The sequence below is a fragment of the Herpailurus yagouaroundi genome, unplaced genomic scaffold, assembly GCF_014898765.1.
Source record: "Herpailurus yagouaroundi ecotype Mexico unplaced genomic scaffold, PumYag 100, whole genome shotgun sequence".
Classification (NCBI taxonomy): domain Eukaryota; kingdom Metazoa; phylum Chordata; class Mammalia; order Carnivora; family Felidae; genus Herpailurus; species Herpailurus yagouaroundi.
The window spans coordinates 85493483-85517723 of NW_024412391.1; the positions used below are offsets into that span (position 1 = coordinate 85493483).

A 24241-nucleotide genomic window follows, 5' to 3' on the forward strand; every position below is an offset into this window, starting at 1 on the left:
TAGACTTGTGATTGCTTTTATTAGGTCTGTTATGAAAAATAGCACAAAGTTCAGGTAGCAAGGAGGAAGACTTCCAGAAATGTAAAATAAAAGGCCTCCAAGCAGTTATCTGGATACAGAGCCCCAGGGGCCGCTATGGAAGCTGCACGCCGGCTGTACTCAGAGGCGAGGGTGCTGGGTGGCTGACGGGCTGGTGGACGTGAAGGAGACAGCAGTGCTGACGCCCCCGTGGGTGCCCCCGGCCCCGCCCCTGAGTCATGGTAGAAATTGTTCTCCATGCAGAGTGACATTTCCTGTCTGCCTAGCGGTTTGTAAACCTGTTCTGCAATGATGACACATAGAAAAAGAAACATGTGAACTGAAATAACCCAAATGCAGAGAGAAAGCCCTTCTAGATCCTCAACAGACTCTTTTAGTGACAATAGTCAAGGAGTAAAGTGGACCCTTGGTGCCACCATGGGTTAGAAACTCTTCCCATTGTCACAGAGTGCTGGTCTCCCAAGCAGACAGATGGCGATGATGACGGTGTAGACCATGCTCTTGACGACGAGGACGACGTACATGTAGTAGGCAGAGGTGTTCGCGAGCTGCACCTGCGGGGGGTCTAAAAGAAGCCATCAGTTAGTTTCACCTGTTCTTTGGAAAGGCGAGGACTTAGTTTGGGAGCTGGGTCACAACACACATTTCTGATGTCCTGGGTTGAAGTGACTCTCTCACCGGTACAACTGGAGAGTAAACATCTACACCACCATCACCACTAACACCACCCCCAAGACTACTCAGAATCCGGTTCACAGACCAAGTTAGTAAAAAAACAAAAACAAAAACAAAACTTAAAAAAAACCTTTAAAATTCACTTAGAACATTCCAAAGTATTAAAAAATAGGTTGTGTTTAGAATGAATGAGTCCAATGGGGAAAAACAAGCATTGGTGATAAATAGCTTCTAGCATTTCTTCATTCCCCCGTGTCCCCAGGTAAGAATAATAGGCAATATCCATTAACCACAACTTAAATGTTATTTCAGAACTGTGCATGTGAAGCCCTAATTGTATTTAATTTTTAATAACAGATGAGGTTATTATTTTCATTCCCATTCTCACATAAACTGAGGACAGAGAGAGAAGCAATTTGCCTGATTTCATGCAACTAGTAAGTACGAGAGGCCAGATTTCAATCTCAGCAACCTGGTGTTTCAGGACGCATTCTCAGCTACTCTGTAATCCTGGATCTCTACATGCAATGAATACCCAAGACACCCAATGATTATGGATAAATGTAAAGTTGGATGATGATAAGGAAGATGATGACGAGTAGCCAGAGTCCAGGAGCCCCTTGATATTGGACATGAGGACAAATCAGCAGGACTAGAGCCAATGGTCTTCATCATTTCCTTTGTGCATATGTGTGGAGAAAGAGCTAGGAACTACTACTTAGAATGTACTCACAAGTCTTATTATGTAGCAGCTAAATGAGATACCCTAAGCTAGACATTCCACATGCGGGGCCTTATGTTTTCCATAACTGAGCTGGGTGTTATTTGTGTCATTTGTGGTTGGCTCAGAAAATGCAAATAATCTGCCCATATTTCTGCAAGTAATAATTAAAGACTGGGGTTTAAGTCTGGATTCTGGCACACGAAGTCCTGCCATCACACCCCCTCCCCTGGGCAGCCTGTTTCAGGGCCTTGGCTTTGGGATTTAGAGGAAGAATAAAAATTGAGTAAGTGTATGAACTCTTGATTCAGATGATCTGGGTTGAAGCCCCGGATCTTGCTGTGTCGCAGGGCACAAGGGACTTAGCTAATTTTAGTTCACTGTCCTCATTTGTAACGTGAGAACAAAATACTTTGTAGTGAGTATTAACAGAATTAAACAAAACCCGTTCAAAGTACACACAACGCCTTCTGTACAAGAACCTCTCAGTGTCAGTTCATATTATTAACTACCAACAAATACAAAGATTTAAAAAAAACTCTAAAAGCTACTTGATACCATGTTTTCCTCAGTTCGTAGAAACAAAGACCACAGAAACGAATGAAATCCATTGTTGAAAGACTTCAGAGCCCCTCACTGCACCCCTACTTTATAGTCCTCTCATTCCCAAGCCAGAATTTACTGTGTGAAGGCGACTCCTGGGAAATGATGGAGACTTCAGCTGTCACTAAGTCTATTTTGCAAGATCCAACCATTGTGATATTTCTCCTTGAAGCCAGGGAAGTTCAAAAGTTAAGTTGATCAGAAGGTAAATGCTGTAGCATAACAAAAAGACAAACATAGAAGAACTTACCATTTTCATCCTTCCGAGAAGCTTTTGTGTAGTTAATAGTGGCGAGCTCTAAAAGAAATGAAAGCAAGTATTATTCCGTTGTTCATATCCATTCTTTGACACGTGTCTGTGTCGTGGATAGTTTGATGGATGGATAGCGAGAGAGACAGACAGACAGACAGGCAGATAGAATCTGTCAACAGACTGGAGACAGCCATTACAAATAGGAGCCCCACAATTCCAGAAAACATTGCTCTGATTCTTTGTGACTGAGCAGATCAATTCATATGTGGTATTTCTGCACATGGATACATTGAAGTTCATGATTTTTTTTCTTTTTTTTCTCACAACTGGAGGGTAATATCTAAGATTATCTTGTTTTCCTTCTGGGCTCACAGCTCCGAACACAGTGCCTGCGGCAAAGCAGGTGTTCTGTAAATACTTGTCGAAAGGAAAACCAACCAGAAACAGTGGCTGCTGTAAAGACCTGAGCACACACCGCTCACATGAAGTGTGGCCACCAAAATGATATCGTCCAACCCAAGAATCCACAGCAGAATCTTACACGTTGGAAGGAGGCTGGTTTAGGTCAATTTCCCATGTAAAAACGGAAGCAGCCTTACCTTTCCAAATCACGCACACCCCGGTAACCGCAAGTCCCGCACATGATTTTCTAGAGTGGAGGTGTTTGTGGACATGACAACAAGACGAATGAAAGCCAGTACCCTTATATGGGCTAGTATCCAAAATCTATAAAGAGCTCGCCAAACTCCACACCCAAAAAACAAATAACCCAGTGAAGAAATGGGCAGAAAACATGAATAGACACTAGGGATACTAGCCCTTTGTCCGATATGTCATTTGCAAATATCTTTTCCCATTCATGAGACTTTTGCAGTGAATCATCCAAAAAAATGACCTTGACATTTTAAAATCTTTTGGAAGCTTCTGCTTGCTAATTAAACTGAGGGGTCCTACTGTCTTTAACTGTAAAACTCTTGCTCTTAAGTGCCTTTCCTAAGTGGTCTTATCTAATTGGAAATTATATCTTTAACATCTGGGACCATAGTTCTTAGATGAAAAATAAGCAGGTGTACTGGAAGGTGGTGGGCTTGACCCTTCAGGACTTGAGGATCCCATGAGCTAAGATTTGGAGCCAAACTGACACCTAAAAGGCATATGACCCGAATTGGGGATTGTGTGTGTTTTACAGTACACGTCCTTGCACAGAGGTTTTCCGGAGGTTGATGGGTGACCCAGTGCTGACCTGACGACCCCTGCCCTCACCAACTTGTACCATCAGAGGAGTGTTCTTGAGGTAGCGAGTGCTCTAACAGTCTTTAAATGTGGGACCTCTGAGATCCCTGTTGCCAGTAGCCTTTCTCTAAACGAAAGGAGACAATCGTGTGCACATTAGTGAATGGGCAATAAGAGAGGCTACTGCATTCAGGACCCAAGAAGACTCCATGTGCACCACCAACAATTCTCTTGGAACCTTGCTGACTTTTCTAGCAGGGGAAGAAGTGCGGTCTGAAAGGTTGGGGGCTTGGCTCCAGGCACACCTTTCTGCCAGCCCAGCTGGGCTCTGGCCAAATAGGCCAGTTCCACAGGGTTCCAGATAAACATGCCGGCTCAGCCGGGCTCTGGGCATAACCCTTGCAGCCCAAGCTGACCTGTCCTGGAAAGGAAGGCCCATCAGATCAGCAGCCCGAAGGCAAGGAGAGGGGAGCTTCGAACCAAGAGGAACTCACCTGCAGCCCTTGAAACCGGTGAGGAGGACAGTGAACTCAAAGGGCTCACAGTGACCACCCCTGTGTTTCGCCTTGTCTCTGAATGCCTCTGGGGGTCCACTTCGGATCTTCTGGCCTCCGCCAAACCTGTTAAAGAACAAAAACTCAACCAAGTAAATGTTAAAGATCCAATGGCTGTATTCATCAATCAGTGTATGAATCAGAGAGCATCCCATCTAGCATGTAGACAGGAGCTCCAAAGGAGGACAGGAAAGAAATCTTTTTTACAATAGAGAAGGAGCAGAAAAAAGGAAATTTTTAGCAAGGAATCCACTGATTTAGGCAAGGTCACCCTGACAGAGAAGGGAAGGGGTCCATTAGGAAACTTCTTAGTGCTGACCAGGAAAATTCCCTAGTCGACTGGTTAAAGGTTACTCTTCTGGGGCATTGAAATTGCACTTGGGTTAGGTATTAAGTCTTGGTGGAGTGACTTGGGGCTTTAAGCTGAGTGTTGCCATTTGGGGTTTGTGGGTTTTTGTTTTTTGCTTTTTCTTTTTTAACACTCCCGGAGGACAAAGGACAAAGACTTACCTCAGAAATATATAGCAAAGCTCTTCACATGTCTTGCTATGTGTTTGCTCCCTGCTGCTTAAAAAGTGCTTGTTAACCACGGAGCAAGTACAAACTGGTTCCTTCTTATGGGCCCTCTGGGGGCATTTTATATTAATGTTCAGGACTTGACTTCTGAGTCTAGCGAGTTCCTGGCTCACAGCCAGGCCAGGGCACATTCAGCTCTGCCCCCATTGTCACATATGACCAGCCTCGGCACCAGTGGGGCTCCTTCAGGACACCATGTCTGAATCACCAGGGACCCTGGCTGATTAGGCAAAGTGTATTCGCCCTACTGTAGTGATCCTCCTGGGGACAGTGGTCCGGCCCGCCTCCCTCCCAGGCGTGGCGCACGCTCGGACGGCAGGAAGTGTTTGCTGGGCAGCATTTCCCAGGGGTAGAAATACATCCATTGTGGAGAATGGGAGAATGTTTGTACATGTAACCTCACCCCTCTCCAGTTACCAAATTTCACCTTACAGTCTTACATAAAATTCAAATCTGGAACACCCAAGACCATACTAAAAACTCGGCAGCCAAATCACCATTTTTACTTGAGCTGCAATCCAGCACCATCAAAGGAGCAGCATTTTGTCACCTGTAACTGTTTAAAGGTGATACTTTGAGTAGACCAGATTGAGGTGAGAGGGAGTTTGACTATTGAGTAGAACATTCCCGAAAGACATGCGATTGTTCTTATTTCCTTATCAAGTAAGATCATAGAAAGTGGACTCTCTTTTTGAGCATTTATTGTGTGTGAGGCTGCTAGGTGCTTCCTCCGTATTGTTTCATTCAATCCATACAGTGACGCTAAAAAACATCATTGTGACCTTCATATTTTGGATGATGAAACTGAGGCGATAAAGGCTAAGTGAATTGGTCTTGTGCTCTTTCTTTGTATGTTTCTACTTTAATTCTATGGGGAAGTAACAGGACATTTATGTGACCGTTAAAAGTAACTACGTTAAAGAAAGATTTCTATTTGCTTGTTTTCCATTAATTTTTGATAGACAAGGTGTGGTATTCCCTTTGAAACAAAGGGTTCTGAAAGGTTATCATCATGTGTGTATGCACATACCTTTGTTTATTGAAGGAAACAGTATCTCTCGATTAACCCCTCCTTTATTATTCTCGTGTTTGACGGTACATTTGTGTTCTTTATCCATTGACTTTTTAGGCACAGTCAGCCACGTGTATTTCATGTATGTGTCCTTAGTCTTCATGGTGTCACCCTGCTGGGATTTCAGAATTGTTTTGCCATTCTTTTCTTTCCAATCTATCGTGATAACGTCAGGGAAAAAGTCCTCAAGAAGACAAAGATATGTTCCAGTATTATGGAGTTTTACTTCATCAGCTGAAGGAAGAAAAATCGTGGGCTTGGGGAAAATGTCTTCATCAGGATTTTTATCTGTGGGAGAAATGCAATCGCAATGAAAACATTAGAGAAATGAAACATTCTGTGGTTTGGAACCACCTAACACACAGTAAAAGGAAGGAAAAGTTGCATAGGGTTAGTGCTTACTATGACCTTTCATCCACAGTGGGTTCTGAGTTGCTTATTTTGTTACTTTCCATGGGAAAAGGGGTTATGTAAATTGTCCAAAGTCACGGCTATTAAGGGCAGCACCTGGATTAATGTGGAATTTTTTGAAACAATACACAGTCACTTGTTGAAAGGGAATCTATTTCCACCCACACTTGATCTGTCACATTGGCCTTTTAGCTTCAAGTAAGGATCCCATGTCCACTTCTGATACGGGATTTCTTCTGCTTGATTCCTGATTTTATAGACCATCTTGCTCTCACATCTGAATCACACCAGGATTTTGAGTAGAGTGGTGTTTTAAGCTGCATCTCCAAATTATCTACAATGCCTTGAATTTAGAAGTGATGTGGCTGAATTTACAAAACGGCTATTAAAAATTTATTGATTGTTTCCAGAAATGCTCGTATTAACTTTATCAAGTATTGTACTACTCAGAATTCGGTTTGCTTTAAGAAATGTTCACTAAAGGCACATTTTAACGGGAATTTCGTTGCAGTTGATACATGACTAAAAAGACACCATACTTTGACACTTAGAATATCCCTCCAAATTCGAATCTGCCCTGGAAGCCTGCTTAACTTGCTTTCACACACAAACAGTTTTCTTTGATTTCACCTGCTAAATAACATTATATGTAACTGGTAAAATGTTAACAGTTATGGTTCCAGAGTTTCTTGTAGACATAATGTGAAAATATGTAATGAAACATCATAGTTGTCAAGGGCATGTCACTTGAAGGCTGGAATGTTCCTTGCTTATACATTGATTGTTAACTAGTGATTGAAATTATAAAGACTAGAACCCTTCCAATTTGATTTCCAACTGAAACACAAACGTTAACACATTTTCTCTTTGGGCTAGTTAGGAGTTAGAATAATAATTTTGTGGACAATTTCCGAAGAAAAGAAGAATTTTATTTCTCCTTTGAGAAGAAAAGGAAAAAATATTCTTGAGAATTTCTGACAGTGCCTCAAAGTTCCTGATTTTTATACTAATCTGTAAGCAAACAATGACTTTTTTAACCACGCTATACATAGAATTAGATCATAATGAGGTTGTCTTAAACTTGTTCGTCTTGCATACACTGCAAATAGTATTTTATTGATTGTAATACTAAGAAAGTCTATATTTCTCCAACCATATACTTTGTTTTTCATTGTGAAAGCATGTTATAGAAAACAAGACTAATTTTTCAAAGTATATGATATTTACATGATTTTTGCCTCTAGTCAATACATTTAAGGAATCTAGTTTTCATGTTAGGAAGTTGTTTTTGTTATAAGATTACTTCTGATTCATCATCGTAAAGAACTTGAAAATCAAATGATCTACTTGGAAAATTATTGGACAGGAAGACAGGATGCTTACCTCCTGTCCCTTTTCTTCAGCTAGATTCTGGAAGTTTCATTCTTTTCAGGATAGAAGGAATCTTGAACTCCTATAACTTTCTCAATGTGATAATTAACTGAGCATTAAATAGTGTACTTGATTATATATGATTAGTGCCTACATTTTGGCTAATTATACTACATGTTTTTTCTTCCAACATTCTTTTTTAAACTTACTAGCAGTGTTTTTTATGGCCACAATCATTTTACTGATGCATAAAATAGAAACCAGTTCACAAAACAAATAAGTTTTCCATTACATTTCTATATTCATAATCAAAAAATGTTTTAAGGTAAATTGCCTGAGTTGTAGACATATTATTAGGACAAAGCAGTATGAATTCTATATAAGTTAACCAAATGCAACCACACTTTCAATTAAGTGGGTATTTCAAACCTGCATTAATATTGGCTCCAAATTTCTCAACTTATTCTTCTAATTTTTCTTTTATTAAGTAAATAAAGCTATTTCATATGTAAATATGAATTTCAAATTTATGACATTTCTAAGTATATTTAAAAGGACTAACCATATCTGTAACTATATTTCTATGTACATTCTAACCATATTTTCAACCATTGTTTTTCTACCATATACAAGCACGAATCCCAAACTTGGTAAAGTTAGAGATAATAGAAATTAAGATAAAGGGTTAAGGTTTAAATACACAGAAAAACTACAAAAATACAAAAACAAAAGCCACATTTTAATTTCATTTTGTGGCCAAGTGAAGAAAAAGTTCATTAAATGAAACAAATACCTCTAAATTCAAGTTATTTGTCTATCAGTGCACAGGAAGGTCACTTTCCACTGGAGCAGTTAGAAGCACAGCTGAATCCTTGGGCAAATTTCTGCTCTATCATTATGATTGGCTACAGACCCTCCATACTGGATACTATTGTCCCTTTAGGTTTGAAATGGGACAACTTCTTAGGGCATACCCACTGCATATCCAGCACCCGTTATATGTTAGACAACATGCCAAGTAATTTATTCACAGTCTCTCATTTAAGTCTCATATGACTCCTGCTGAATGCCTCCTGTTATCCCACCTGATGGATGAGGAAACTGAGGGCAGAGAATAATCGCCAAATTCACATAAGCAGTACGTGGTAGAGATAGGGCTCCAGGTCAGCCTGGGGCAATTCCCGGGCTCTCTGACTACACCCTTTCACCGTCAGGAAAGGAAATGTGTCAACTCACAACGCACATCTGTTGTGATCAACTTCATTCTTGGAACAAACCCTTTCACGACAGTTACACATGATGTACATGAACACTTTATACAAGTCCACACGGACACAAGGTCTGATCTTATTACAGAATTTGCACAATGTTGTCTACTCTGACCTTTACTGTAAGGATTGATATTAAAATCCCTCCTAAGATTTCCACCACCAAACATGCTATGGAAATGAGAAAGTATATTATTATCATTACCATGGTTATTAGCAATTTGTTTAGATGATTGTGTGTTCCAACATGACATTTTAATCGCATGGGACCACATCTTTCTTACTGATGGGAATATGGTACTCGAGGTAATGATTGGATCTATGTAAATCAAGCATGGAGACTCATTCCTTCATTTGCACCCCACTTTGCTCTACTGTGTCTCGATTCACTCAGCCATCATCACTGGAATGTCCCTTTGACACACCAGTTAATAGGCAATCACTTGTCTTATCCACTGCATTTCCAGTGTTAAGAAAGTCAAAGGGAACATTGGCTAAAGCCTAGTAACATGCGGTCAGTTCACGGAACTGCTTCACCTGCGCGGTCCAAAGCAAATGTCTCTTTTCCCATCAACAGCATAATCCATGTGCATTCTAAGCTTTCACCAGAAATTTCTACCTCCAACTGCCTTTCTTTCGGATCGTGCCTAAGTTTGCCTTGAATCTCCTACAGTGGGATTTCAGGCCAAATGACTAGATCAAAGGCAGTTGCCTGGTCCTCCAAGTCTCCTATTGTCACATTAGATCACCAGACTGCATGATCCCTGACCCTGTTGGCTGATTATCACCATCTGTGAATGACATTCAATGTCATGGTGCCCATAGTAATGATGCAGTTGTAGCATGAAATGCATTTGTGTAAAAACCACCTTATCCACTATATGAAACGGATGTGGAAGGCGATTCCCACTCTTCACTTCATATTCCCCCAAAAGGACACATGCTTTGAGGGTTTTTTCTAATTTTATGATAGATAAGGCATAACATCTTTGAAACTCTGGTGTACTTCATTTTATCACTTAACACAAAGTATGTACTCCACCACATTTTTCTCCTACTTGTGAACATAAAATTTTATCCTGTGCTTCTTTCTAGATCATCACAGGCCTTTTTTTTTTCCTTCTTCTTCTGCTTTCCTTAGTGCTTTTAATCTTTTATTTTTATTTCATGGCCTAACTGTACTTGTGTCTTTTATTTGAGGCCTTCTCAAAAATAGATGATGGGAAGAGACAGTATAAATAAATGAGAAACCATTGGTGTGTTCGGCCCCAGGGCTTCAGAGCTTAGGAAGGTCTAACTCAGAGATCACATGAAAAACGAAAGAAGAGGTTTCCAAATCCCTCTCTGTGATACAAACGCAAAACGTGTGGAATTCAACCACTCCAAAACGCCAGAGAAGAAGGTGAGGCTTGCGTTCCTAACATCATCCCTCACGAAAGAGGGGTTGTCTTATGTTTCAGTCCTGGGCCACTTATTAAAAGAGGCTCTTCTAATCCATTCAACTTTGATCCAACAGTACTACTTGGACAGGATACCAACCTGAAATAAACTTGAGACTAGTTTTGGAAGTCGCACTGGTAAAAGACAATAAGCAGTTTAATGTGGATTTAGTAAATCCGACTTGGGACTAAAGACTCTATACTTCGTGCTTCTGTCTCACATACATAGAAAGACAGTATAAATGAAAAGAATGCTTTTATTTTGTAAGTGGGTGAATTGTCGCTTCCAATAAAATATCTAGGGACATCATCATCTGGGAATCCCAAAACAGACACTCAGACCCTATGATAACTCAGAAATATGCTCTGAAGTATACATGTTAGATGTGTATGAAGGGTTTGAAAAAAAATTTTAATGAAATGTGAGGGCAGAAATAAGCAGTATTTCTCAAATGATATTTATAATGATGTAATTTTTAATCTGTAGGCATAATCCAATGAAGATATTAATTATAAGTGAAGATTTAATTTTATGGGTATTAATATAATTTTATGTATTCAAGTTGTAAAACCTCTCCTTTTTTACATCCAGAGGTTTCCGCCAAAAAATGCGAGATCCCCTGATGTTAAGACTAACAATGTCTCAGGTGATGCCTACTACATTCTACTCATTTTTAGAATCATGTAACAATGGGTCTTAGAAACTGAAGGTATTCTGCCAATACTGACCAATTGTTCCAAAATGACCTGTAGACCAGATCACACTTAATACATTTCCTGTACTCATGATTCATAAAGTACTTCAGTAGGTGATCATTTGAATTCTATAGGATTGGCTTTCTTTTTTAAATCACTGACCATGTCTGAACCTATGTGGTGGCTATTTCTAACAGAAAGTGATAGATCCAGGATCACAGTCCATATTTTTTTCTGCACTACACTCTCCTAAAAACACTTTTTAAAGGATGTCATGAACTGTATCTGTGTCACCATATTTAATAAGATTGCTATAATTTATATTGCAGTCGGGTGGAAGAAAGAGGACCAGAATGCTGTGTTTCAATTTATTAATTCTTTGTGCCTATGACCACAACCACTAAGGAAACCAAAAAATATCATTACATTTCACAATTCTAATGTTTTACCAGCATTGTGAAAATTCTTTGAAAGCCTGTAGTTGACTAGATCTGGCAATCTAGAAACATCCCTGGGAGGTGTTCTCCCTCATCCAGGCAAAATTTCATCTCTAAGGGTAATGAAGAATGAACACATTTACTAGCCTGAATGTAGAAAAACAAACAAACAAACAAACAAACAAACAAACCCAGCTCATGACATTAATGGATATGTTTGCACAGTTCAATGTGTCCATCCCTGGTATGAATCAGCTTCTGACAAAATGACAAGTTCAGCAATTTTTGTTCATTCTTTTTCACTGGTTGTTTTTGGAATCAAGTAAATAAGATACACAAATTTCTTTACAAACCTTTCAGTACAGAAATCCCACAGGGACCTAACATCCCCACCCCTCAGGGACCCCCAGTTGCTCTAGCAAGTTAGCTCCTCGTCAATGTCGTCCACGCGAACTCAGGCGGCAACCACCCCCCAAGGACTGGGAAACAGTCACCTACCTCTCCAAGGATCCTGCTGCCATTTGTGTCCAAACTGGAACCAAATCCTAGAATTCTGGGCCAGCACCAGCCCCTGGCCTCCGCCCCTGCATCACCTGCCTCCCCTCCCTACGTTATACGGAAGAATGAAAGAATATTTACCTGTAACCCTGAGCAGTGTGCCAGGACCGAACACTTTGTGGTCCCAGCTATACCAATGCCACTCTCTGAAAAGCTTTTACAGAAATCTCCCTTTGTGTCGCCTTTTAAAATTGTGCCCATATATTCACAATATTTATATAAATATGTAAAAACAGGCCCTGCTAACATTAAACAAAGGTGAATCTCAAGCCAAATCACATTAGATATGAATGCAGTCAAGAAGGGATGAACTGACCCCTTTCTGCCTGGGCAGCTGGGTTCTGTCTTTCCATCTTGCTCGGGTTGGAGGCTATGGTTTTACCTTTCCTCAGCATTTTGCTGAATCCTCTAAATCTCTCTTCTTAAGACGTTTTCATGTATCAGATCAGTTCTTTTCCTGGAATCTAATTTACAGTTACTTCTTCCATAATTTTCAAAGAGGAACAAAAATAGAAATAATATATTTGAGTATGTAATAAATGAAAGTTAATATTTTTACAGGTATTTTTTGTTGTTTCTATGTACTGGGGGTGGGTAACTGGTTTGGTTGAAAAGTAAGTTCTTGGGGCACCTGGGTGGCTCAGTCGGTTAAGCGTCTGACTTCGGCTCAGGTTATGATCTCACGGTCCGTGAGTTCGAGCCCCATGTCGGGCTCTGTGCTGACAGCTCAGAGCCTAGAGCCTGCTTCAGATTCTGTGTCTCCCTGTCTCTCTGACCCTCCCCTGTTCATGCTCTATCTCTGTCTCAAAAATAAATAAAACATTAAAAGAAAAAAATTTAAAAAAAAATTAAAAAAAAGAAAAGTAAGTTCTTTCCAGAATCCCACTCCCAATGATAGTAGACCAGAAGAGAGTCTGAAATTGGCATGATGATCTCTTAACCTATTTATGCTGAGACTGCCCTTTTTCTTTTCTTAATGTTTATTTAATTTTGAGAGAGAGAGACAGACAGACAGACAGAACATGAGCGGGGAAGAGGCACAGAGAGAGGGAGACCCAGAATCTGAAGCAGGCTCCAGGTTCTGAGCTGTCAGCACAGAGCCCATCAGGGGGCTCCAACCCATGAATCCCGAGATCATGACCTGAGCCGAAGTCAGACGCTCAACCGACTGGGCCACCCAGATGTCCCGAGACTGCTCTTTAGACTTGACAATGCCTCTGTCGTTTCCAGGGAACTGATGTAAAATCCTGAGCTGCTCATCAGAGGATCCTGTCTGGTCTGGTCTTTCTGCCGCTGTCCCAGCCTAAGCGGAAAAGCAGCTGTGGGTCATGCGGCCGAGTCCTGAGTGTAGGCCACCTGCTCCAGCTGTCCTGCCGGAGTCAGCGTTTCCGGTGCACTTGATGCCGATGCGGAAAGAAGACTGAATGCGATGGTGGGGAAAGGACTTGTCATTTTATAGAAATACCCTAAGACTCACACTGAGAATTTAATAAATGCATATTCTACATGACTTACTCATTTAGGGGAAAGAAAGGCAATTTTAGTGCCCTGATTAGAAGCAGAAGAATTGTTTTCACATGAGGAGTAATACACACAATGAACTATTATTAGTGAAGCCTTCAACTAAAGAGTCGATTTAAAATGTCAGGCTACACAGAGTAAATATGCAGAATTAAAAATACAGCTTAATGTTTATAATACCATATAATGGCCTAGACCATGCTCCGTGAGACAGGTCTCTGTTGGCTCCAAATTTTGCCATAGTAACTAGCCATGTGAATTTAGGCAATTAACTGAACTTCCCAAAGCCTCAGTTTCCCCAACAGTGATATTAAAATAAGAGGGTTTCCTGAGCAGGGCTGTTGAGGACTGAGATAAGGCACTGTAACTAGTCAGCATGGTACATGGCTTTCAGTAAATAGTAGCTAATATCATTATTCTCTTTACTCAGATGGTTTGGGGCCCCCTTATCAAATGTTCCACTAAACAAAATGTATGGATTTTATAAGCAATAAGTATTACAGAAAGTAAGAAAGCAAAAGGGCTCATGAACCTAAGACATTCTGTGTCTCTGGTGGCCACATGCTGAAAAACAGAGGCCCAAGACGTCACAATCGAGAATATTTGTCCACTAGACTGCAAGCTTTTGGAGCGTTGGGACTGCGTCTTGTGCCCCTTTTACCTCTAGCGTCCAGCCTAGACACTGTCTTCAGTAAATGTTTGCTGAGACAATAAGTGAACACACGAAAATATAAAACCATGCAGGCAGATTCTTTTCATGGACTCTGGACTTGAAATGGTTTACTGAGCTCACAAATTCCATTCATCTGGACCATCTTTACCCAGTATCCCCAGAGTTGCAACAGCACAAATTTTGACTAGTCTCAGCCTATCTCTAAGAACCTAGAATAACAAGAATATGTTGATTAATGATGTTCTTTAGTCATTTACCGTAAGGGTTAAATGTTTTGCACTGCTGTTGAAGAGGAGATCTAAAGCAATCATATAGGATCAGCAGTTATTAGAGAAAGGAGCACTCTTCATTAAGAAAGGAGCACTCTTTATTAATACTAGAGATAATCAAAGTGTTTTTTTTTTTTAATTTTTTTTCAACGTTTATTTATTTTTGGGACAGAGAGAGACAGAGCATGAACAGGGGAGGGGCAGAGAGAGAGGGAGACACAGAATCAGAAACAGGCTCCAGGCTCTGAACCATCAGCCCAGAGCCTGACGCGGGGCTCGAACTCACGGACCGCGAGATCGTGACCTGGCTGAAGTCGGACGCTTAACCGACTGTGCCACCCAGGCGCCCCCAAAGTGTTTCTTACTGAAAAGACTGTATACAAGAAAAACATCTGGAACTTACACAAATAGTTTACAGATATGGTCATACAAATAGCTTAATTTCAAGCCTGAGTCTATACTTTTGTGTGTAGAATTCAATCTGCTGGCAAGCAGGAAAGAGAAAAACCATTTACAAAGTAGTTTTATTTCCATATAGAGTGACCAGTAGCTGCAAAATTGCTGTCCATCTGCTGAGGTGATCCTACATTGTTTTTGTTGTTGTTGTTGTTGTTGTTGTTGTTGTTTTCTAAAAAGCTTATCAGTTTTTCATTCACAGGATCAAAACAGGACAAAGTTACTTACCAAGAGGAGTTACTATGAGCCTAATTCCTTCTGTAGATATCTTGATCCAGCCTGGTTAGATGTTATCACACTGGGTAGAGCTTATATAAAAAAAAAAAAAAATGTCAGGGGTGACTGGGTGTCTCAGTAGGTTGAGCGTCCAACTTGGGCTCAGGTCATGATCTCACAGTTGGTGAGTTCGAGCCCCCGCATCAGGCTCTGTGCTGACAGCTCGGAGCCTGGAGCCTGCTTCTGATTCTGTGTCTCCCTCTCTCTCTGCCCCTCCCCTGCTCACATGCTGTCTCTCTCTCAAAAATAAATATTTAAAAAAAATGTCAGCCTTGGGGCGCCTGGGTGGCTCAGTCGGTTGGGCATCCAGCTTCAACTCAGGTCACGATCTTATGGTTCGTGTGTTCGAGTCCCGCATCAGGCTCTGTGCTGACAGCTCAGAGCCTAGAGCCTACTTCAGATTCTGTGTCTCCCTCTCTCTCTGCCCCTCCCCTGCTTGTGATCTGTCTCTCTCTCTCTCTCAAAAATAAATAAACATTAAAAAAAAATTTTTTTAAGTCAGCCTGAGTCTCATGGCATGAGCAGTAGGTAGAAACCTTGTCCTGGTAATTTGATCTTCTGGATGCCTCTGGAAGTCCTTGAATATAGGCTTCGTGGCGTTTCATATGTCATAAGTTGTCCTCAGATTAATTGACCCAAATGTCTGTTTTCTTTCCATGGAGGCAATAGTGATGGAAAAGTGCTACACAAAATGGGCATAATAAGGGCAAATAAAAAAGAAACAAAGGAGGAAGGAAGGAAGGAAGAGTGAGAGAGAGGAAGGAAAGAAGAAAGAAAGGGAGAGAGGAGGGAAGGAAAGGAGAGAGAGAAAGAGAGAAAAAAAGAGATGAAGAAAAGACAGAAAAAAAGAAGAGATGGGACCAGTCGTCTACCAAGGCCTTTTTTAAATTACCAGGAAAAGTGTTCAGAGAATTAAAACGTTTTGATTTCAGGTGTTCAAGTGTGTGAAACTGCTCAGAGACCACATCAAAGGAAAAGCCCTTCTGTTCTCACAAACACCAGGTCTGCTGAGTCAGCAATTTGGGATTGTATTTCCGAAAGAGGAAACTCTTCAGTAACTGAAAACACAAACATGCCAACAGACACATACTTGAGAAATGTGAACGATGGTCTCCATTTTTTAGTAGCCACCTCTACCATTTAGCAACATGAGTCTTTACCGGGCAATGCACAATGAGAAAATAATTTCTGTGATGACAGTATTTTCCTGGAAGAAAAAGAAACTTGTAGAATTCTATCTCCCATGGAAAAATAGATGCCTTACTAAAACTATAATTTGAAAACAAACCCAGTTGGCTGTCATGTTGAAAGAAGAAAACTCTTGTAAGCAATTGTGCTATGTTTAAAAATGCAGGTGTAGTCCTATCTCTGTGGTTAACTAGCTTGGGACAAGACATTTGCCATCTCTGGGCCCCCACAGCCCATTGGTTGTGTGCGCATTGGGCTCTGTACGTCCGAAGCGCCCTTTTTGTCCCAACAGCTTATGACCCTGTGGTTAGAGCAAGTAGGATCTGCTAAAGAAAGACAATGGAGTCTTTTACCTGATAAGCAATAATATCCTCCAGTCTGATGAAGCCACCTGCTATTTGCCTGCTGGGATCTCACAATGTCACACAGACTCAGAAGGATCTGTAAGAAAACCTTCTCTATTACCAACCTTCCACTCCTTTCTCAGTTGAGCAACAACAAATAGCAAAATCCAGCAGGCACAATAGCTTCTCTCTCTCTCTCTCTCTCTCTCCCTCTCTCTCCTCCTATTGAGGTTGGGTATTTCTAGTGTCCTATCTTTATGTTAACTAATTCTTTCCTTATATTTCTTAAAGGCACTGCTGAGCCTTTTAGGGCATTCTTCATTTCTCTTACTGTGTTTTTCAGTTTTGCATTTCCTTTGGTTCTTTCCCATAATTTGCGTTTGGGTTTTCCATAATTTGTGCTGAATTTTCCTGTCTGATTTTGCATGTTGTCCAATTTTTCCACTAGACTAGAGGCTTTATCATATTAATCATAGTTGTTTTAATTTTTTTAATGTTTATTATTTTTGACAGAGAGAGAGATAGAGCATGAGCGGGGGCGGGGCAGAGAGAGAGAGAGAGAGAGACAGAATCCGAAACAGGCTCCGGGGTCTGAGCTGTGGCCACAGAGCCCAATGCGGGGCTTGAACTCATAGACTGTGAGATCATGACCTGAGCCGAAGTCGGCCTGAGCCACCCAGGCGCCCCAATCATAGTTGTTTTAAATTCCTGACACTTCCAATATCTGTGTTATGCTTCAGTGTAGTTCTGGTGACGGCTTTATGTCTTCAGACTATGTTTCTTCTTGACTTGCTGTATGCCTCCGAACGTTTGGTTGCAGGCTGGCCATGTTGCGTGGTACAGTAGATACTGAGGTAAATATATACTGTGTTTGAAAACGAGCACAACTTTGCTGCTTGGCCTTTAGTGTAGGGGTTTGTGTTAACTCGTCAGGAGTGAGACTGCATTTGATGTTGAAATTCTTTGTTGTCAGAGTTCAGACACTTAACAATTCTCTAGTGTGTTTTGTATTTCTCTCTTCACATGTCATTGAGTCTTGTCTTTATTCTGCTCCCCAGAGAAGGTCTGTCTCTCCAAGCTCTCTCAGCTCTATTCCACAGTTACTTTTCCTCAAGGTTTGCTAGCACGGGGGTGAAAGGTCAGGAAAGGACACATTCCCTGATACTGCTACGGAGTCTCAATTTTAAGTGGGTACATGGAAAATGTTTCTTGTGGACTAGCACTGAAGGGGGAGGCTTTCTCTGGATTGTCCCTGATCTTCCCTGCAAGAGTTTTCTGGGCTTCCGGGAGGAGGAGAAACTTTAAGTGCTGGAAAATGCCCTACATATGCTCCCAATGGTTCACTCTCCCACTAGTCTATACTCAGCTCTTACTATTTTATTAACAAATTCCACTTGAATCTTGCGACCCACCGTTTGACAACATCAGTCCAAGATGAGCAAATTCTCGCGTCCTGTTTCTCCCTGCAAGTGCCCGTCTGTCGCCAGTGTTTGAGTAAGTCACTCACCCTGCCACCTCAGTTCTCCAGTGAGTTCAAAGTAATTGAATTTCAGTTGGTCCTTCGTTTTTGGATGTTCTTATAAAATGGGAGCTGTGCCATTTCCAGCCTCTACGTCTCTGAGAACATGCGGACCCTCTCTCCCATTTTTTTGGTATATTCTTTACATTAAAATTAGATCAAAAACAAGAGAAGTAAATTTCAGATGACTTCTGCCCAAATTCCCACTATTTCTCTTTCCCATTTTTTAATTGGGTTTCCTTTCTTATTATTGAGTGGTGATATTTCTTTCTTTATTCTGAACACCAGTCTTTTCTCTGATGTGTCTTTTGGAAATATTTTCTTTTTTTTTTTTAAATGTTTATTTATTTTTGAGACAGAGAGAGACAGAGCATGAACGGGGGAGGGGCAGAGAGAGAGGGAGACACAGAATTGGAAGCAGGCTCCAGGCTCTGAGCCATCAGCCCAGAGCCTGACGCGGGGCTCGAACTCACGGACTGCGAGATTGTGACCTGAGCTGAAGTCGGACGCTTAACCAATTAAGCCACCCAGACACCCCTGGAAATATTTTCTTCTAACCTGTGGCTTTCCTTTCCATTTCCCTGAAATTTTCCATTTTTCATGTCTTTTTTACTATTGCAAAGAGCAGAAATACTAATTTTGAGGAAGTGCAATTTATCCAATGTTTCTTTGTGATCTTGCTTTTGGTGTCCTATATGAAAAATCTTTGCCTAGCCCAAGATCACAAAGATTTTCTCCTGTATTTCCATTAAGAAGTTTTATTTTTCAGGTTGTACCTTTATGCCTAGAATAAATTTTTAATTAGTTTGTGTATATGGTGTTTTGTATTGGTTGAGTTTGTTTTGTTTTTGTCTTTAAACAGATAAACAATTGTACCAATACCATCTGTTGAAAAGTGTATTCTTTGTCCATTGGATTTCCTTGGCACCCTGTTAGAAATTAGGTAACCATTTATGTGTTGTCCTATTTCTGGGTTCTGTTCCTCTTATCTATCCATTTATGCTTTTACCCAAACCCCACTGTCTTGATCATTGGGTCTTAATAGTAATGTTAGATCTCTTTTTAAAACTGGTTTGGCAAAGGTGTGTCATTTCCCTTCCCATATTTATTTTGCAAGCAGTTGAGTGATCATGAAAAGTCCTCCTAGGATTTTCATTGGAATTACAGTGACTCTACTTCTCTGGGGAACGTTTGACATCTTAAATATAGTCAGTCTTCAAATCTATGAACATGGTATATCTCTTCATTTATTTAGCCCTTCAACCTCTCTTATTAAACTTTTATAGTTTTCAGCGTACTAATCTTTCATATTTTGGGATAATTTTTTTTCTGTATGGATTATATACGTTTGTTGATACTGTTGTTGTCGCTATTGTAAATGGTACTATTTTAAAATTTCCGACTGAGAATTGCTACTGGTATAAATTACAATTGACCTTGCATCTGACATCTATTTTACAACTGTAACATCCTTCATTGTGTGCATTTTTCATCATTTATTCAACCAGCCTCCTGAGTCTGGATAGTTATATAATTTCCAACATTTGGCAGTTACCCAATGAATACCTTTGTGCGTGTATATTTTCATAGTGTTGAAGTTGTGCTTCAGAGTAAATTTCTAAAAGTGTTTTGCTAGGCTGAAAGGTAAATGCATGTGAACTTTTGTTAGGTATTCCCAAATTCCCCCATGAAATGGCTGTATTTTGCATCCTTACAGAAACGTATGAGTGACTGTTATCTCCCACAGCTTCACCAACAGACAGCATCATCAAACTTCTATTCTTGCCAGTCTCACCAGTCTCACCAGTGAGAAATGGTATCTCAGTGTGACTTTAACCCATCTTTATCTTACTGTAAGTGAGGTTGAGTAACTTTGTAGAAGTTTAAGAGCTATTTGTGTATTTCATTTTTTGAATTGTCTTTCCATGTCCTTTGCCATTTTCCTGCAGGATATTTTAAATGTTTTAGCTCCATTTAAAAATATTTTTTTTATTTAACGTTATTCATTTTTCAGAGATGGAGAGAGATAGAGTGTGTTCAGGGGAGGGGCAGAGAGAGAGAGAGGGAAATACAGAATCCAAAGCAGGCTCCAGGCTCTGAACTGTCAGCACAGAGCCCAATGTGGAGCTCGAACCTATGGACTGTGAGATCATGACCTGAGCTGATGTCAGAAGGTTAACCGACTGAGCCACCCAGGTGTCCCAATTTTAGCTCCACTTTTAAATGTATTTTTATTCTGGGGAGGGTTGGTCATTATGTGCTCTACGGGTTGTAAGTACTTCTCATAGTCTGTCATTTGTCCTTTGATTCAGCTTGTCCTACTTTTTGCCATAGAACTTTATCTCATTTTCATGTAGTGAAATTTATCAATATTTTCTGTTTTTACATCTTGAATTTTAGTTATATTTGCAAATTCATTCTCTTATTCTTTCTTGCACTGGAAGGGCTGCCAAATGTTTTCTGTAAAGGGTCAGATAACAATATTTCATTTAGGGTTTTGGCCCTAACATCTCTGTTGTGACTCATCACATCTGCCACTGTAGTTCAAAGCAGTCATAGACAGGAAATGAATAGGTATGGTTGTATTCCAGGAATGTCAGTGGCAGGTGCTCTATTAGAAATGTCTGAAAGGGACAGTTTTTTTATTTTCATGTATTTCTATTATTTAAAATTAAAAAAAAAAGAGAGCAGGTTATGGTTTTTGTTTTATATTATTCCAAAATAACCCATATAAGCAATATAATGCCTCCCTATATTGAGCATGAGGCATGCTCCAATCACTTGTGAGAAGATTATATGTATTATTTAAGTCACTCTCAACAGCTCCTTCCGGTAAATATAGTTATATTTTCCACTTTCAAAGGAGGAAAATGAATCAAAGATATGTTAAGGAATTTATCTAGAATAAGACAGTTAATATGGGGAAGGTGGAAATGTAACAAAGGGTCATTGAGGAAACACTGGGAATACAGAAACACAAAATAAAAATAAATGTCACTCCACAGTATCTTATTCTAGGGCAGTGGCTGAAAAATGGGTTCTGTAGAGGACCAAATGGTAAACATTTTAGGTTTTGCGGTTCTCTGTTGCAAGGACTCAGCTCTGCCACTGTGGTGTAAAAGTAGCTATAGACCATTTGTAAGCATAGGGTCAAGGTTGTGTTTCAATACAACTTTCCTTACAGAACTGGGAATTTCCCTGTCTCAGCCTGGTCTGTAGAATCCCTGTTCCATGGTGACTACTATCGTCATTATGGTTAATAGTAGCTTTTTAGCAGTGTTTTTTTTTTTTTTTTCAGGGAGTCACAGAGTAGTAATAGTATCAGATAAGAAAATATAAATATAAAACCATTTTAAGTGTCATATGCAGTGTAATGTTTTAAATTGTTATCAAAGCCATCTCATTATTAAATGCAAAAACCAATAAAACATTGGCTGCTGCAGTGTGAAAGTAATGACTCCACTTCTGACCCCTCCATCTTGACCGAGTCCTATCGTGGGATAACAATATTCTGTTCTGGGAGGTTTGTCTTTTTTATTTATTTATTTTTATTTATTTTTTTAAAATTTTTTTAGTTTTATTTTTTTAAATTTACATCCAAATTAGTTGGCATATACTGCACAATGATTTCAGGAGTAGATTCCTTAGTGCCTCTTACCCATTTAGCCCATCCCCCCTCCCACATCTCCTCCAGCAACCCTCTGTTTGTTCTCCACCTTTAAAAGTCTCTTCTGTTTCCCCCCCTCCCTATTTTTATATTATTTTTGCTTCCCTTCCCTTATGTTCACCTGTTCTGTCTCTTAAAGTCCTCATATGAGTCATATGAAGTCATATATTTGTCTTTCTCTGACTGACTCATTTCACTTAGCATAATACCTTCCAGTTCCATCCACGTAGTTGCAAACAGCAAGATTTCATTCTTTTTGATTGCCGAGTAATACTCCATTGTGTATCTATACCACATTTTCTTTATCCATTCATCCATCAATGGACATTGGGGCTCTTTCCATACTTTGGCTACTGTTGATAGTGCTGCTATAAACATGGGTGTGCATGTGCCCCTTTGAAACATCACACCTGTATCCCTTGGGTAAATGCCTAGTAGTGCAATTGTTGGACCATAGGGTAAGCATTTGGATTTCTAATCTCATAACCTCACTCCATCCCTGGGGTGGGGGCTGGCATCTCTGCTCCACAGAAGACAGTTCTGGAGATGTTTCAGCTCACCTCATCCTCCTCTCACCCCAAAGCTGGGTCCCCAGGGTCTACCCAAACGCAGGATTTTGTGGTTGTTTTACTACCTTTCCTATGACTATCTTTTTCTCTCAAGGTTCTGAAATGTAAAATTTGGCTCCTAGATTCAAATAATAGTATTTTCATTGGTTCTTTGAGAATTCTTTTTGTAGACTAGTATGTCTTTTGTTTTTGTTTTTGTTTTTGTTTTTGTTTTTGTTTTTGCTCAGGAAGCTTCATGGATTAAGGTTGTTTTTAAATTATTTTTATTAAAAAAAATTCATGTTCATTTTTGAGAGGCAGAGCATGAGCAGAGGAGGGGCAGAGAGAGAGGGAGACAGAATCCAAAGCAGCCTCCAGGCTCTGAGCTGTCAGCACAAACCCCAACCTGGGGCTCGAACTCACAAACCGTGAGATCATGACCTGAACTGAAGTCAGATGCTTAACCAACTGAGCCACCCAGGAGCCCCAGAGGTTTTTTTTAAACCCTGTACCTTGTTTACACAACTCTGTGAAGTTACTACTTCCTGAACAGGGCCTCCCGTAGCACAGAAGTCTCCTTTTTACTAATTAAAACACGGCACAACCTAGGCAGAAAATTAGAAAAAGGCACTTTTTCCCAGGCTGACACAGCCCTGCTCATCGTATAGAGGGCGGTGGGCATGGGATGGATTGTGGTCCCCACTGGTGCCCCCTCCCCCCTCATGCAGGCACCCTGAGCAGGGCACAGTGGTTAAAGCAAACCCAGGCTACATCTCTGGTGTGTGGCAGGGGACGGAAGTATTGTCATTGCTGAACTTACACGTGTCATCTCTTCCTCCTTCTGATGCTGGAAGAGGCACTAAACTTACCAATTGAAAATAGTTTCCTCGGGGTGCCTGGGTGGCTCAGTTAAGCGTCTGACTTTGGCTCAGGTCATGATCTCACAGTCCGTGAGTTCGAGCCCCACATCGGGCTCTGTGTTGACATCTCAGAGCCTGGAGCCTCCTTTGGATTCTCTGTCTCCTCCTCTCTCTGCCCCTCCCATGCTTATGCTCTGTCTCTGTCTCTCAATAATAAATAAAGGCTAAAAATTAAAAAAAAAAATAGTTTCCTCTGGTTTAGAACAGTCCCTTTCAGGCTAGTTCTGTCTCCTTTGTCCCCTTCCTCATCCTTCTGTCTCCCTGTCTCCTGCTCACCCCAGGATGCCATCACTGCACCCAAGAGGAGCGTTAGTTCTCACAGTCTCCCTGCCGCCCTCTTCCAGCCCTTGGCCCCGCTCTCTGGATTCAGACTCTCCCTCTGAATTGTCCTTTGCAGTAACCAGCCCCGAACCCACCCCTACCAACTCACAGCACGCCTTGGGATGCAAAGCTCCCACCTGCCACTTCTCATCCAAAGCCTGGCTGCTGCCTCCTGTGGTTCCCTCAGCACCCTGACCCCCTCAGAGACACTAAGAAGCCTCTGGGTCTCCTACCTGTGCAGCCCGTGGGGACAGTCAGGGCTGGTTTGGGCTGGTCTGTGCTGATGTTGGTCCACTGTTGGTCATGTTCCTCGAGGGCTGTGTTCCAGAAGCTTGACATCAGCCGGATGTTCTCAAGTTCTCCCTCCATGTGCTTTGGGTTTCTGTGGAAGTTTTTATCCTACCTTGGATAAGACCCTCAGAGACAGGGAATCAGAAAATACATTCTCTTACTGTCTCCCCAACACCTCACATCATGTCCCAGCCCCGAGTGCTAGCCCTTCTCTGATGTGCATGCGAACTTGGCCAACTCCATACCGCCACTTTTCTGCATCTAAAACCTCTAGTGAAACTGTGTTCACAGTTTGCCAGACTCGCCTGCCACTCTATAAATGAGAGACTTGAAAACATAGAA

General features: G+C 40.9%; 1 gene segment (V, D, J or C); it reads right to left on the reverse strand.

Moving 5' to 3' along the window:
- LOC121028915 (T cell receptor gamma constant 1-like) lies at nt 1-24031 on the reverse strand. The segment is given in 5 exon segments: nt 1-604; nt 2289-2336; nt 4019-4144; nt 5685-6014; nt 23842-24031. Coding segments are annotated over 5 exon segments (783 nt in total).
- Nucleotides 24032-24241: the final 210 nt, after the last annotated feature.